The sequence below is a fragment of the Salvia hispanica genome, chromosome 4 (assembly GCF_029641045.1).
Source record: "Salvia hispanica isolate PSC_SH4W2 chromosome 4, Shi_PSC_v1, whole genome shotgun sequence".
In the NCBI taxonomy this organism is placed as follows: Eukaryota; Viridiplantae; Streptophyta; class Magnoliopsida; order Lamiales; family Lamiaceae; genus Salvia; species Salvia hispanica.
In genome coordinates this window covers 40,784,247-40,800,422 of record NC_142695.1, presented here as the reverse complement: position 1 = coordinate 40,800,422, position 16,176 = coordinate 40,784,247, and the positions used below count along the sequence as shown (strand labels likewise).

Below are 16,176 nucleotides of genomic sequence, written 5' to 3'. Positions count from 1 at the left end.
ACACGCTGCTTCTTCGATTCTGCTGCTTCTTCGCCGCCGCCGCCGCTCCCGTCGACCTGCCGCCGCCGCCGACGTTCTCCCCCCCCCCACGGTATGTATACCTCTGCCCGATTCTTGGAAGGGATTCGTGGGTAAGGAGGCTGGAGTTCGCGCAGAGGGCAGAATGCTTCTGCCCGATTCTGTTTTGGACGAACTTTATGAAGGGGAGATACGCATTCTAAGAATGCGTATTTAGTTTGAATTTTGACTTTTCTGGTTGACTGCCGAATTCAGCTTAGTTGCGCATTCCACGAATGCGTATTTGAAATACGCATTCTTAGAATGCGTATTTCAAATCACCCATTTCCAGAAACAAAAAAAAAACCTACCTATTGGTGGAACGATTATTGTAGAAGACCCCATTTATAGAATTTAGCCGTTAAGAAAGTGTGGCCTAAAACATTCTTAGTGTGATCGAACAAAAAGCTGTTGGATCATATATACCAACATCAAAACTGGATTGCAGCAACAACACCTACAACACAAATCAAAATCAAGTTACTACTCGTACGAATGCAGCAGCGTGTATCTGTATCTGTTCGGTTGCATGTTGCCCTTTGATCAGTTAAGTGCTTTGCATTATGGTGATTCCTTGTCACCATATGGTGCTGTGCTGATTGCCCTAAAATCGAAACACCGTCACCCGTTCAAATTCAATGTCACCATTTGAATCTTTACTCATTAGACAGTTTGACACAAAGTAGAGCAATGTTTTACCTCTCCTTGCGCTTCTCTAGAAATCGAGCCAACGATTTCCTCCTAAATTGAGGTACAGAGCCTGATCACAATGCAAAATCAGCATATTAGAGAAAGGGAGAGAAGGGAGATAGCATGAGTTGATTTGATTCATTTATAGAAACAGAAGAATACTTGACGAATTATTGAAGGATGCAGAACTGGATGCTGGCGAACTAACTGCTCTCAATGGCTCGACTTTGTTAGACGAGACAAGAACGCTGCCTTGTTTAGAAGCATTCATGTCACTGATAGCACCAGCCCAGCTGAGCGATTGAGAAACGCTAATAGGGGCATTTGCTGCAGGGTTAGGCCGATGCAATGCAACGCCATAGGGATGATTCACTACATAACTTTCAAGAATTGAAGGCCTAGGCGTGACTGCTTGAACGGCCGGTGAACTAGAAGCCGTGGGAGGCCCATTTCCAGCCAATAACATAATAGCCTGAGCCTATACATTTATTCATATATTAAAAATACAAAACCAGAAGAGCAAAATAAGCACAAATTCTTGCAGCTACAACATAATGTGATGTACCTTATCTGCAGAAACATTGTCGTATACACAAACTGAGCCGTTATAGAACATCGTTAGTTGGGCCGGAGCCCCTGATATCTTGGGTGAATTCCTGCATAATGGATGTAGTTTTTGTCATTTTCTTCAGAAAAAGATTTCAGGTCTATAAATGCAATAATAATACCTTAAATCTGTAGTTCCGACAACAGGGCTGCTCGAAGACAGAGGTGGGATAGCAGAAATCGGTTGTGGGCTAAGGGGCAGAAAAGATGGATGAACAGAGGCAGGTGATACCGTTACCTTCGTTGGATTGGCGGGATACGTTGTGACCGTGTACCGCACTCCTCCTTGATCAATGTTTTTCTGAGTAGTCAAAATGAATCAACAATTGAGCCTAAATGATGAAAACATGTGAAACAAAAAAATAATGAAATGAAACAAAACAAAAAAAAGATATTGGCTACCAAAGTATCTATTGAGAAATGAAACAAGGTCAATAAAATACACAAGCAAGTCTACTATTTGATATACGTCGAGCAATACATGGAGTAACTCCTGATGTAGCAGTGAAAGCGGATCGACTTATCAAATTCCATTCAATGGTTATTAGCAAAGAAAATCGAAACTAACCTGCATAACGGTAGAGTAAGAAGTGCGATCAGAGTCGATTTCTTTGGTGGTTATCGTCACCAGACCAGCAGAAGCGAGAGAGTCGAAACCCGTCTTAGCATTAGAACCATGAAAGGGCAAGAGCTGAGGATTGGCATAGCTCTTGTTTGGCAATGGCCATTCCATTGCTGCACTTACTAATGAAGCTAACAAATCTTCAAAAAAAAAACAGTATGCAAATCTCCAACAAGTATCCAATCAACCACAACTCTTTGCTAACTAATGTAATGAAATACTAACATCTTAAGCAAGAATTAGGAGCTGTCTAGATCCAGAAACTTCATGGAAAATCAAAATATTGAAATTTGTTATTATTATAACGTTAATCAGTGACAAAGTATAATATTGCGATCCCAATTAAATAAATTGAAATGCCGCCCTTCAATAGCTGTAAATCAGCTTCAAAATATTCAATTGTAAGTTTCTCATGTGCATTAAGATAACATAATTGTAGTTATCAATGTAATAAAGCGAGAAATATGGGCTTCCAAGTGGTTAATATAATATTAAATATAGCATACATGGGAATATAAAAACTTGCTTATTTTAATTTGGAATCATTTTTAGCCTTTAGGAGACTAATTTATTCTTGTCTTCTGGTGACTTCTAGGGGTGCACAACTAATTTCATAATAAAATCGATTCTTTAATACTATAAACAATGAAGAAAGCACGTTAGATTGCACAACCAACTAAAGGGAAATGAAAAGTTTCAAAGGACTGTTTTCCTTTTCTTTTTTATTACTACTCCTACTAAACAATTTAATTATTAGCAAACTACATCTTTATTAGCTCATTATTTTATATCGCATTTAGACTTCTTCTTGCAAAACGTGAACCTTCATCCACTCAACACGTATATAATTAATTTAATCCAAGAATAATCATAAACTGCAATGAAATTCATTTCACCGAAAATTGAAAATCTAATTAAGCAAGATTACTTGAAATTAACATATAAAATCAAAATCTTGAAGTTCAACCAGAAAAGATACAAGGAAGAAAAAACTGGAAGCTCACTGTAAACAACTATTTTCAGTTTTAGAAAAAATGTAAATTTCATAATTCGTTCCTGGAAAATAGGGTTGCATCTTAAATATCTGAACTTGAATAAAAATCACATTTTAGGGATCTTAATTGCAATAAGTCATGGTAGAGGTGCCTAAGCTGAATATTTTGCACCTGAACCTGAATTCTTTTATTTTCACCTTATGTTGAAACACGTATAAAATAATTGATTAAAGTTCAAGAGAAATTAATTTTATGCCATAATGAGATTAGGGATTAATTATGAAATTCAAATTCACTCTTTAGAAAATAATTAAGTTGTTTCCATTTTAAAACCCATGTCTAAGAGGTATCGCGGTATAGAGTTAGAGATCTTCAATTATTCGAATATCAATTCAAGATGCATGCCAAGCAACACAATTAGAATATTGTGAGTCAATTCAATTGATATTTTGTATAAAACCCAATCATATAAATATAATCCCCGGACAGTCTTATTTAGTTATTTTGACTTGGAAGGGTAATGGTATCCATAATCTCTCAGTCTAAATAAATGTTCTTCACATCTTAGATGGCCATAAAGAAATTTATTTTTTTAGAGGAACTCCCAATTACTCGAATATACGATCTTTGTTTAGGATAATTAATCCACTCATGACCTAAGCAATCTAAATTTATGATATACATATATATTTATAGTCGAAAGTCCTCTAAAATATATATATTCTTACTTTAAACTCGAATAATTTCTGTACATTGAACTGTTCTAAAGAAGCATCAAAAGTCAAACTTATTAGCTTGATTTAAATTACCAACCTAACATTAACATTAACAATAAAGAATACTCCAATTAATTACACTAGCAACCAACTAGATACATATAAAACAATATTATACAACTCGATCGGTTAAGAACTACTGTAGAATAAATAATGGAGGGGAATGGTAACCCTAATCTTTCAAAAACAATTAAATATTGGCTTCAATACGTCATTTCCTAAGTCATTACCTAGTTTTGTTCCAATTTGTTTATCTTTTTTAATATAGAGAAAAAAAATATTTATAAAATGTGGAAAGACATTGCATATGATGGGAAATTAATAAAATGCACTTAATCATGGTTTCACTTTTATTTAATCAAAATAGAATAAAATTTGATTACGCTTGGACGTCTACAAATTACGTTCTATACATTAATTTTCAGTTTGAATTTGATAATACATAATTAAATTCAATAATTTCTAACTAGATGATTATATATTTTATGTTTGATGTGATTATGTTGAAGTATAAATATGTAATTAATTATTGATTTATTTAAGGAGTTAAAACCTTTTTAAATTCCCTCACCCCGCCCTTTAATTTGTTCTTTTTTACACTTTGAATCTAGATTAAATAATGTATATTGAGCATGTACATTATTTTATTCCTTAATGGTTAGATCTAAATAGATTTGGAATCTTACTATCTTGATCCCGTTTTCTACTTTGAGATATCAAGCTGACACGTATAGATTGTGGCATCAAATCACGATACATAAAAGTACAAATGATTTATTGATCAATTATTGAATTTAACTTATTAAAGTTGACCAAATAGATAAATTAAATCCAATAGCATTATAAATATAATTGGGCTATTTATTAGCCCACTCACTAATATTTGCCGGTTAGATAGGCTTTCTAAGCCCATACAAAAGGCATATGTAATATATTAGTCATTCATTAGCAGATTGGCCCTTATTAAATAATAGAGGAGATTTCTTGATAAATTAAAACTCTCACCATGCTATCTTGATTGGGGTTTTTTAAAATCTAATTTTCCAGCCTAGGAAACTCTATTATACGCCATGTCAAGGGAAAAAAAATATGTAAACCCTAAATAGTTGGTTTTAAAAAGGGTTTGTGACTTATGAGTATGGCTATCTACAAAATTAAATCATCTATCCCACCAATTAAATAAAATTGCACTACAAAAATTTAGATTTATATAGTACTTGATGAGTATTAGCAAGTTTGGTCCCAAGACCTTTGAATCATGAGTTCGTTTGTTCCACCAACTAGGTCATTCTAAATTCGAAACCGTAAACATACGTATGATATTAAACACAATCCAAAATTAGTCCAGCACAAAAATGATTTATTTCAAAGTTTAAATTAAACCTATCTTGTTTGTGAAATGTGCGAAGCAAACAAAGAAATCAGAGTGAATACGTACACAACGTGTATATATATATATGAACGATGAAATATTTTATTATGTACATAAATTTTAACTTGCCCGAAAAAGTTTAATTTCATTTTAAGGTGTCAAGAAAAAGACATTGACGAAGAAACTATACTTGTATTGGCACTCAATCTTAGGACAAATCGTCGCTCCTAAATCCAAATTAACTTCATCCGTTTGTCTGCAAAAACCCTAAATGTCTCCGCGATCCCAACATCGTTTCTATAAATATGTGGAATTCATCTTATAAGGAGAATAAAAACATGTCATTGGGAAGGTTAATAAGTGTTTATCGTTAAATCATCAAATCAAGGAATGAACAGGTTCGAGCGATTTCAGATCGATGCTCTAGAGGTGGCATTTGGAGAGAGAGATCATCTGTCTAGAGAGAAAAAGGCGGAGCTAGCAAATCAGACAGGACTGGATGTGGAGCAGGTAACGAGCTGGTTTAATCGGAGGCGGAAGCGGGAGAGAGAAAGGGAGAGGAAGAGGATGTCGGAACGGAGATATTTGGAGCTGGAGGAGGCTTTGCGGGAGAGCAGAGAGAGAGAGGCGAAGCTTGAGCAAGAGGTTGAAGAGAGCAGAAGGAGAGAGAATGGACTTAGGGCTGAGATTCGGATTTTAAGAGAGGAAATTGGAGGTTGCATGGTCACACACTTCGGATTATGAATACTCCTATGAGTTTGTCATTTCTGATTGTCTGTTTAATTATATTTTCATGTCGCCTTAATAACTTACTATCATTTAGATATATTATTTTTGTATCGAAGACGAGATTAAATATGTTCGTTTTTTGTGGGTTGTATTTCGTTAAGTTAGAATTTGCATACCTAGTTTGTTCAATTCCGGTTGTTCATGTAACTTTAAGATAGATGAGCTATCTATCCTACCAAACTATTATAACACGTATTTTTTTAGTTTTTTCTTGGAACCTTTACTTTTGAATCTAAATACACAGATTTTAGTCTTTTCAGATTTTTTTTCTTGAAATTAAAATTTCTCTAAATTGAAGCTTACGTTTCCGGTGGAAGTATTAGGTTAGGTTAGCAAAAAAACAATGATGATTGAAACGAGCTCATTTTTAGATAAAATAAGATAATTTGTCTGCCAATACACGAACTTTTGAAATTTTCTACATTTCCCGAAACATTTGAGATTTTCTTGACTTTCAACTGAACTTTGATTTTTTTTTTTTTTTTTATTTTCTGGTTTATCCTCAGCCGTTGATTTTTCTCTAAAATTAGTTAATGGCCAACACTTTGTTAGAAGATTGTATGTGAGTATTGCAAGCGCTTGCGTTTTTACTTATAGAATGAGTATAACAAACACATGTGTCTCGACAACAAGATGAGTTTTCAGATTGAGCTATATGGAAATATTTTGAGAGAACTCATGTGATTATTTACTCCATGCACAAAAGAACAAAAGAATTGTTACGTACACAAATGTTAAACAAATGCAATTTTAAAAAGACAAATTAGGGAAATTCACAAAAATAATGTTAATATAATCGAAATATTCGCCGAGGGGAAAACAGAAAATTCGAAGTTCACGTATATAGATTAGAAAAAATGAAAGTAGTAAAAGTAAAAGTTCACGAGTAGATTCAAAACTTTTACTTTTGAATCTAAAGTTCATGTATATTCAACTCTCTTTCGCTCTCTATTTATTATTCCACACCCACATTTTCTCTCTCCAATTAAACATATTAATCAACAACTCCTAAAATTTCGTGCCGACTAAAAAATATGTCATTTTAGCCGAGACGGAGGGAGTAATTGTCAAAGTCCTAATATAGGAATATTATCACATAAAGAAATCCAATTTCCATATAGCATAGTACTCCCTCCGTCCCCCATTAATTAGTACCAGTTGATTTGACACGGATTGTAAGAATCTTAGTGGAAAGTGAGTAGAAAAAATTAGTAGAATATGAGTCCTACTTTTATATATTAATTTTATAATAAAATGTTAGTGAAATGAGTTAGTGGAATGTGAGGTCTATTACCAAAAATAGTAAAAAGTTAGGGTGTCAATTAGTTGGGACGAACGAAAAAGAAAATTGGTGTAAATTATTGAGGGACATGTGGAGTACTAGTATATAACTATTTTTCGTATTATATCCACTGACAAAAAAAATCTCGATCATCGAAATTAAATCAAAACAATTCTTTCTCCCTTGTCTTGATCATGACGGCCGGCTTTGACAATATTTACAAGCTTGGTCCAATAGACGAGAAGAATTATTAATGCTTTAATGTGTGTGATCATAAGCAATTTTGTTTGTAGGTTTTGCCTCTCTATTGTTGTCTTTGTTATTGACTTATCATAGACGACACTTATACTTTAATTATTAGCCATTGGATATGTAGATGGATACGACGAGAGCCTAATTAATCATTTATGCTGCTGAGTCTGTCGGCGGCAGCTGCACTGGGGCATCCACAATGGGACGCCCTAAGCGACGCCCTATGCACCGCCACTTCAGTATTTTATCCTCTTCATATTTCACCTGTAGTGGGGCGGACTATAGCCCGCCCTAAGCGACGCTCTAAGCATTTCACTATTTTGTATTTATGTTTTTATTATGTTTGCAAATGTAAATAAAAATATTAAACAAATAAAAACAACACAATTACAGGGAAATTCTAATTTTACTTAATTAAAAAAAAAGTTACAAAATAAGAAATAAAAAAAAGCTGAAAATACAAAAAAAGGAGGCTAGTCTAAAGAAGTCCCAACTTGCGGCTGAGGCCATCGATCATCCGCTGGATGCCCTCGATTTGAGCCGGGTTGGTCGCCTGCATGAGGGCGGTGTGCGCGTCCAACAACGTCCGGTAGTCGGAGGAGGCCGCCAAATCCGCGTACGCATGGGCCGCGGTCGAAGTCGCGGACGGCGTCGAACTCGGGGTCGGCGACGGGGCTTGCTCAGGCGGTGCGACGGAGGAGGATGTGGCCTTGCCCTTGCCCTTGGCAGCCTTGACGCCAGGGGGACGCCGGGAGGACATCGGTGTGCCGGAACTCTCATCCTCGAACACCGAACTGTTGAGGTCCATCGGAGACGCGCCGCTATCGCTACTTGTATAATCATTGAAGGTGCGCTTCGACGCCCTCCTCCTCGCCGCCGTCGATTGGGGAATCACATCACCAACGAACTTTTGCTTGTCCCTCAAGAGCGCCCAGGACTGGTAGTGCTTGAAATCGCCGTGCAATGAAATGTACGACTGCATCTCTTTGTCGCGCACATCCGCGAGACTCTCGCCACTGGTCTGCTCCCTCTCGCACTTCTCGTACTCCGCCGCGAACAAATTTACCTGCTTCTTTACTTGATCCCAGTGCTTGCGGAGCTGCTCCCTGTGGCGCTTGTACGCGTTCGCCGGCTTGGCCGCGTTGTATTTCTCGGCGATGCGCTCCCAATACGCAGTCACCCTCTGGTTGTTGGCGTACACCGGATCCTCCGAACATCAATCCAACATCTCGTCAAGACGATGGATTCGGGGTCGGAGTAGTTCGTCCTGCCCGGGGCGAACTCTTCACACACCTCCGTTGTAGACAACTTCTGGGTTCGTGCCTTTGTCCGCTTCTTTTTGGTGGCGGACCCGGAAGCGGCGGCGGTGGGGGAGCGGCGGCGGCGGAGGGGCGGTGTGGAGACGGCTCCATATCGGAGAGCCCGTATGAGTCGGTGGAAAGGTCGGGATCGTACTCGGCGCTGGTGTCTAATGGCCGGTATTCGTCGGGTTCTGTACCCGGCCATCGTGCACCACCGAACATCGGACTATTCAGATAATCTCCGGAATCCATTTTGCTTGAAAATGTAGTGAATTTGATGAGTGAAGTGAGAAAAATGAAGTGAATTTGATATATATAGGTTTTGAAAATTTAATAAATAAATAAAAAAAAACTAAACCGCGTCGCATCGTCCGTGACCCATCGTCCGCCTCGTCCACAGTGGCGGACGATGCGACGGACGATGGGTATCCTCCGCGCATCGTCCCCAGACGATGTATCGGGCGCGGACGATGGGTTACCCATCGTCCGCGATGCTGCAATGGCAGACGATGTGACGGGCGATGTCGCATCGTCCGCCCCATTGCGGATGCCCTAATATTTAAAACTGTGGTTTGCGTAATGCAGTTAAATTGATTGATTATTACATGCAATAAAAAACTATCTTAATAACATATGCAAAAATGGCATTTTGTTGTGACTGTGAATTAGCTGATTATGTAAGAATTTGTACACTTTTGTAATCATTCTGATTAAAAAAGCTAATCAGTAGTTCTCAGTAATCAAACACTATTTTTGATGTGAAAACTTGAATTAGTACCACCTAACTAATTGACATGTCTTGTGATTTGAGACATTTCTCAAATCATAGTTGAAAGTGCCGTTTATGTGTCTCATTGCGCTGTTACTAATTTATTTTTATTTTTGTTGTTACAAAGAGGAATTTGTAGACCTATATGAATTATGTGTTCGTGCAATAGTCTACATGCACTGTGAATCGTCTTAGACAAGAATTAATGTTCAACAAATTAAGTTAACCTTAGTAATTCAATATTTACAAACTCATTCAATTTACTAACTAGGCTAACTCAAGAGTCCGGCTCTATTCTTTATCGTGCATTTGTCATGGCTAAATCAATTATGAACAAGATGTAAGCATCTAAATTGTTTTATTAGGCCATTATTCGACTGTTTTTTCTGTTTTGCATACGCAAGAGATGGCTTAATTTATGAGATAATAAAATTTCTAAATACAAGAAAGACAGATTAATTAGGTAGCAGGTAGCAACTAGCTTGGCCTTCACATCAAATACTCCATACAGAAGCAAAACCTGTTGTCTAATGACTGAATATGCGATTCTTGAAAAATATTCTTGTTTATTTTATTCATATCAAGTTGTAAACAATTATAGTAACAATTTTCTTTATTTACAACTTACAACACACTACACTAAATTTGAGTTTTTAGCCTATGAGTTGAGAAATAACTTCTTACTTGAATTTGTTCGACTAATATACAAATAACTCATTTGATTCTATATATTTTTTAAATCATAGTACTACTACTTTCTTGAATACGGAGTGATTCGTTGTCGATCGGAATACCAAAATCTCCGACTATCAAATTTCAAATATGATAATGAATTTATACATGATAATAAAACTTCTTTTAAGCTTACATTTGAAAACATCAAAGTCGGCTTCTCGAAGCTCAATAAGTAGTAATTAACTTAAAACTAGTATATATACAAATGCTACAGTTTGAGTGAAGTTTGATTCAACTAATTATACTCAATTTTGTCAAAGGTGGCCATATAAGAGTTATAAATAAACAAAATGAAGAGCAATCATTGAATCTTGATGATAATTCAAACAACCTTCAACTTATATAATTGGCTCCATTTGGCCCATATCTACCAACCTATAACACAAATGTATATAATATTAAGTATGTCCTGGATCATTATTATAAACATAGATTAGTATGAATTGGGCGTGTCTGTATGTGTATATATATGTCATGTTCGTCGTACCAAATTACAAGTAGGATCTTTTGTTTACCTCTACACCATTTCAAAATCTTCTTGCTCTAAATAAACTCTGCATGTGTCTCTTGATCTCGATACAACGTCGGACAATCGGTGGAGTGACTTATCTGGGCCTGGGTATGGAGTATAGCTAGCTTGTGTTAATTATATATGCAGTGAAGGCTATACTCCATATCCAGTCCTGGCTAAGTCTCTTCTGCTGCTGCTTCATCCTACTCTTTTTCTGATAACTCGTTGCCGCTACCTGTAAGTGTGTTAAAATGTCACTACCAAAAAAAAATTGTCTAAGAACAATTTTCAGTCAATTAAGGACGCTAAGTTTTATGTTCTAAATACACCACATACGATTTAAAACTGTCTTATTCAGTATTGGAGTCCTAACTAAAATTAAAAGCCAAATGAATACTATCTCAAAAAAGCAAAATATTTAAGTTCAGTGGACAATTATGCCCTTAGCTTATAGGATATTTTTCTGTGTGCCCTTAATTTCTGTTGATATTCAAAATTTTCCAACGCTAAGTAATTGCGTTTTTAATTTTGTATCCTTATAAGATAGTGTGTTGTAGTACAAGATGAATGGGGTTTTTACTCCGCCAGTGATTCTTCAAAGGCTGGGAATTGAGAGGTAAGTACTTTCTTCCTACTTTCTCTTCTAGGGTTATTAACTAAGAGAAACGATGTTCCAAATCATCTACGCCATTGCTTTTGTTCCAAGCACACCACAACCCCAGAAAGATGTCTCGCCCATCAAATTTTACGCCAATGATCGATTCGAACTCGATGTAATTTGTCGTTGTTTATGTGAATAAAACACCTTTGCATGTGTTCTTTCTGTGATTATGCTTTATCCGAATAGGCTAAACACAATATTGACATGTTTCTATGTATAGTCTTGATTGTATATCTCAATGTTCTGATCGATTTATCAATTTCAAGTTGGATTAGCATTTCTATCTAACTAGATTTTTAAATCAATCCAATCATACAAATTCTCTTTGATCAATTCAGAATTCCATATTTACTTGCTCTCAATACAAACAAACAAATAAATAAATAGGTCTGAAAATTCAGATTATCATAAAAATAATCAAATAGTATAATAAAAAAAAAACTTCAATCCACGATTTAAATAATAGAAGTACTAGATCATATTGCATGTGTCAAACTAAAATAATAGAAGTGCATTAATCGAACCAGCATATATTACAAGCCGAACCGAAATTAATATTTGGAATTGATCAGTTTCGTATGTGAAAATATTACATCCCACAAGAACAACAATTTAATGACTGATCATAGTGAAACTTTAATTTCCTATTAAAAATTCCAACGATAAAATTATTCAATTTAATTGATGGTTGAATGAGAAGAGGCATAGAAGCCAACGAGAACCTAGCATAGATTATATTAATAACATCTCAACATCGGGATATTATTTTCAAATAAAAATATAGAAATTAATATGATATTTTTAATATAATATTTCAACGATTGTACAAAGCTCTTATTCCTGCAATATCATCTGCATGTAAACCCTTCGTTAGTCCAGCTCCGATCCCTGAATACATGATTGCTGCATTAACTGAGCTATGTCCGAGCCCTAGAAGGTGACCGATCTCATGAAGCGCAACGCTTTCCAAGTCGAATGCACCTTCAACTGCTCCAATGGACCACCTCTCGTCAGCATCATAATGAAACCTTCCATTAGTTGGTGGAAATGCATGAGCTAGGGTTCCACCGCGGCCATCAAAAGGGGACCCGTCTCCATGATCACCGTTGTGGAACCCTATGACCAGATCTGCATTTTGATTGGTTTGGGCACGTGCGAAGGTGAAATGTGTGGAAGAATCCCATTTTTGGAAGGCACGTGCCACGGGCTCCATGGCATTTGGAGGGAAGTTGGGCAAGAATCTATAAGTGAGATGTGTTTTGGAAGATGGCCATCTAGGGTTTCCTTCAATGAAACTGAAGTGAGATATTGTGTGGATGTTGCTTGATCCCGGCTCGTGGTTCATGTTGCGCGGATGCATGTAGTTAGTGCCATTAACTATATCAGGTACCCCACATCGTGGGGCTTGCATTTTTGAAATCGTTTCATCATCTACGATTCCCGAGGGTTTGATGTGGTGATTTTTCTGGTAGGTTTTGATGGCTGATTCTAGGATATCATCGAAATCATCATCAGTGGCATGAGTTTTGCTTTCATATTTGAGATAACCGAATTTCTCGAGATAGGCTTTCAGCTTGTGGATCTCTTTTGTGTTGTTTCCCTTGTGACAACCTTTTAATTTATTGATGAAATCAAAAGGGGAGGAGGTTTTGTCACTTGGGTTGCTCCTTTTGGCATGGCCAATTGGAGCAAGTAGTATGAAAATGAGAAAGATGAAGGAGGTGAACTCAAAAATCTTAAAAGCCATGAATAGGTATTTGAAGAATTGTAAATGTAATGGATTTGTTTTGCGATACATGTTAATTATGCTCTACATTCTACGTATTTATAATGACTCTTGTGGGGTATATTATTCCTTTTTGTAATGACTTTGACGAGGTAATGGGGACAATTGCGGTTGCCTTCTTTTGTTTTTCATTCAATTACTATGACTTGGAATAATTGGGTGTAGAATACGTTAATTACAATTAGATAATAAATAAAGACTAGGTCATCTACAACAAATTATTCGTTCTAATAAACAAGTTTTGTATAGTCTTCTAAACAAGACTTGGTATAATTAAATTACAGCTTCAAATAGTTATATATGGATTGAACATACGTAATCAAATTAAAGGTTCGATGGTTTCAATATGATGGCTTCCTGTTGGGTTTACAAACAACACAATTTTTTTAAAAATCTTATGTTTAGAGAGTATTAACAGAATCGAACATGTTAATTAAAATGTAGGAGTAATTGTAAATTCGATCTATTTATTAGTAATTTCAAGGCAACATTATTGATAGTGAGAAACAAAGCAGCCTTTTAGGTTTCTCATTGAGATTAATAAGCAATAGTATAATCAACCTGTTGATGAAGTCTTTATTTTGAAAATTATTAACATTTGCTTCGAGATGAAAAGTTATGTCAAATATTTAACTTTGCTTAATTCAACTACCAATTTTAAAACAGTGTTCCCAGTTACTATATTAATTAACTTTATTGAGGGGTGGAAATTAGACAGATTTATGATTGTCTTTTTCCATTTAGCCGCATTAATTTAAAGAAGATTGACTCCCTCGACGACGTTGAAATTTAAAAGATTTGACTCCCTCGACGACGTTGAAATTCTACTGCTTATTTTCCAACAACTTAATTAATGTACTTCTAGGTCTAGGTATATAAGATTGCATAATTTCTCTTTTCTATGATTAAGAGTCCACAAGAAATTGTAAATAAAATATTCCTATAAGCTTTTTAGTTTTTATATCAAAGCTCGTTATAAATTAGACTTCTAATATTCCCTTCGTCCCATAAAAATATGTGCGTTTTCCATTTCGTCCGTCCCAAAAAATATGTGCATTCCATTTTTAGAAAGTTTTACTCATCAATTTAATGATTTAAGTATCACTATGTACTAACACTACTTTAACTATATTCTCTTACTCTCTCTTACTTTACCATATCATTCTTTTCTTCTCTCTTATTTTACCAATTTTTTCTTAATTCTTATGTCATATCCATTGTTCATACTTTTTATGGGGCAGAGGTGACTCATGCTAAATTTGCAATAAATATGTCACCCACAAGTGTATGGGGTATGTAGCACGTGGCAAGTTGAAATTATCGATCCTCGAAGACTAAATTCCGACTTGAGTACTACGATGCAACTTTGAACACTATCTAGACTAATAGAAGGGGTTTTTGGTTTTTCTTAACTAAGATCAAAGAACAAGTAAGCAATTAAGAGCAAATTAGGAAACTAAAGCAAATAAAGGGTAGTTTTCACTCAAATTGGAAAGGTAGGGATATGGATCCGTTGGTATGGATCACGGGTGTTCACCTAGGGATCATGCTCATATAAATGGTCTTATGTGTGGCTAGGAAGATCGGGTAAATTGGTTAGACCCCCTCTCGGGTGCACCTAACGCGTTGATCGGCCTCTAATGTCGGAGTCTCCTCCCTACACTTCGAAACCGACTCCTAAAACCTACGGACCCAAGCCCTCTCTCTAGCTATGCCTCTCTCGAGCACATACAACGCACGGAGTTGTTGGTTATTTAACAATCTAATCAAGCATCTCTCAATGACAAAAATTAGAACAAGACATATCCAATTGGTAGCTAATCAATTAGACAATGAAAAAGCACAATAACCAACAAAACCACCACAAAAGAAATAGATAAGCATAAATCAAGGTTTAACCCATTGATTCCATACAAACTTCACCAATATCCCTAATAAAGACTTAGCTACTCATAATGGAAGCTAAGACAAAGGAAAATACAAAAACATCAAAGGAAAACATAGTAGGAAAAGATAATAGAACTCCCTAAGGTAGACTTGATGTTGGGGAGAATCTTTCTTCTTCAATCTCTTGAAGATGGAAGCCTCATTGCCTTCAATCCTCTTGGATCTCTCGATTTTTCTCTCAATTTGCAGTGGGGGAAGTTAGGGTTCGAAAATGAGTGAGAACCCTTTTATACTTGGAGAGAAAAAAGGGCAAAAATGGATACTGCGTAAAAACGCCCGATCAGGCGATTTCCAATATGCAGGACGCCCGATCGGGCAATCCGAAAATATCGCGATGCCATCCAAAATGCCCGATCGGGCTTTTTGTCGGATGCGGAAAGCCCGAACGGGTTTTCTCTCTGGACTTCACTATGCTTCAAAATGCCCGATCGGGCGTTTCGTCGGATGAAATACGCCCGATCGGGCGAAGTCCCTGGAATCATCCATTTGCTCCGTTTTGCTCCGTTTTAACCTGTTTGAACTTCAAAACTCCAACAAACTCATTATTTCATCTAATTAATGTCTACATGGGTGAAAACCTATTATAAACACCTTAATTCAACAAAAACATGGGTTAAACACCTCTAAAACCATACTAAACTATGAGTTTGTCAAGAGGGAATATTTTATTTCAAATTAGACTTAATGCATTGCATGAGTTGTGCATTTATGAAGTACTCGATGTTCTCAAAGTTGCTTATCTGACCGAATTATTTTTATAACTGTCACAGCGTGCTTATTAAATTAATTTAATTATCGGATAAATGCAGACATGGGTCGATTAATGTGCTAATATCGTTAGGCAAACCAAAAGCCCATATTGAGCCCAATACAATTACTTAATCACACTTATCTAATTGTTGGACCGGTTATTTTAATAACTTTAGAGGCCCACCCAAAAAAATAGTTATAGTAGACTAGAGTTGAATAAAATTGAGTGAAATGGAGGTAGACAACGCCTTAATCAATATGGTACGAGGGTAAAT

General features: G+C 36.1%; 1 protein-coding gene and 1 pseudogene across 1 annotated transcript; both read right to left on the bottom strand.

Moving 5' to 3' along the window:
* Positions 1 to 450: 450 nt before the first annotated feature.
* Positions 451 to 2,337, bottom strand: LOC125193518 (protein TIFY 6B-like). The gene is made up of 6 exons (XM_048091332.2): positions 1,922 to 2,337; positions 1,476 to 1,654; positions 1,313 to 1,403; positions 910 to 1,225; positions 757 to 817; positions 451 to 661 (listed from the first exon to the last, which is right to left on the bottom strand). Exons 1-6 carry the CDS (start codon positions 2,084 to 2,086, stop codon positions 619 to 621), a joined length of 855 nt encoding a protein of 284 aa, XP_047947289.1. The 5' UTR covers positions 2,087 to 2,337; the 3' UTR covers positions 451 to 618.
* A 9,841-nt stretch (positions 2,338 to 12,178) lies between these two features.
* LOC125195148 (metalloendoproteinase 3-MMP pseudogene) lies at positions 12,179 to 13,185 on the bottom strand (annotated as a pseudogene).
* Positions 13,186 to 16,176: the final 2,991 nt, after the last annotated feature.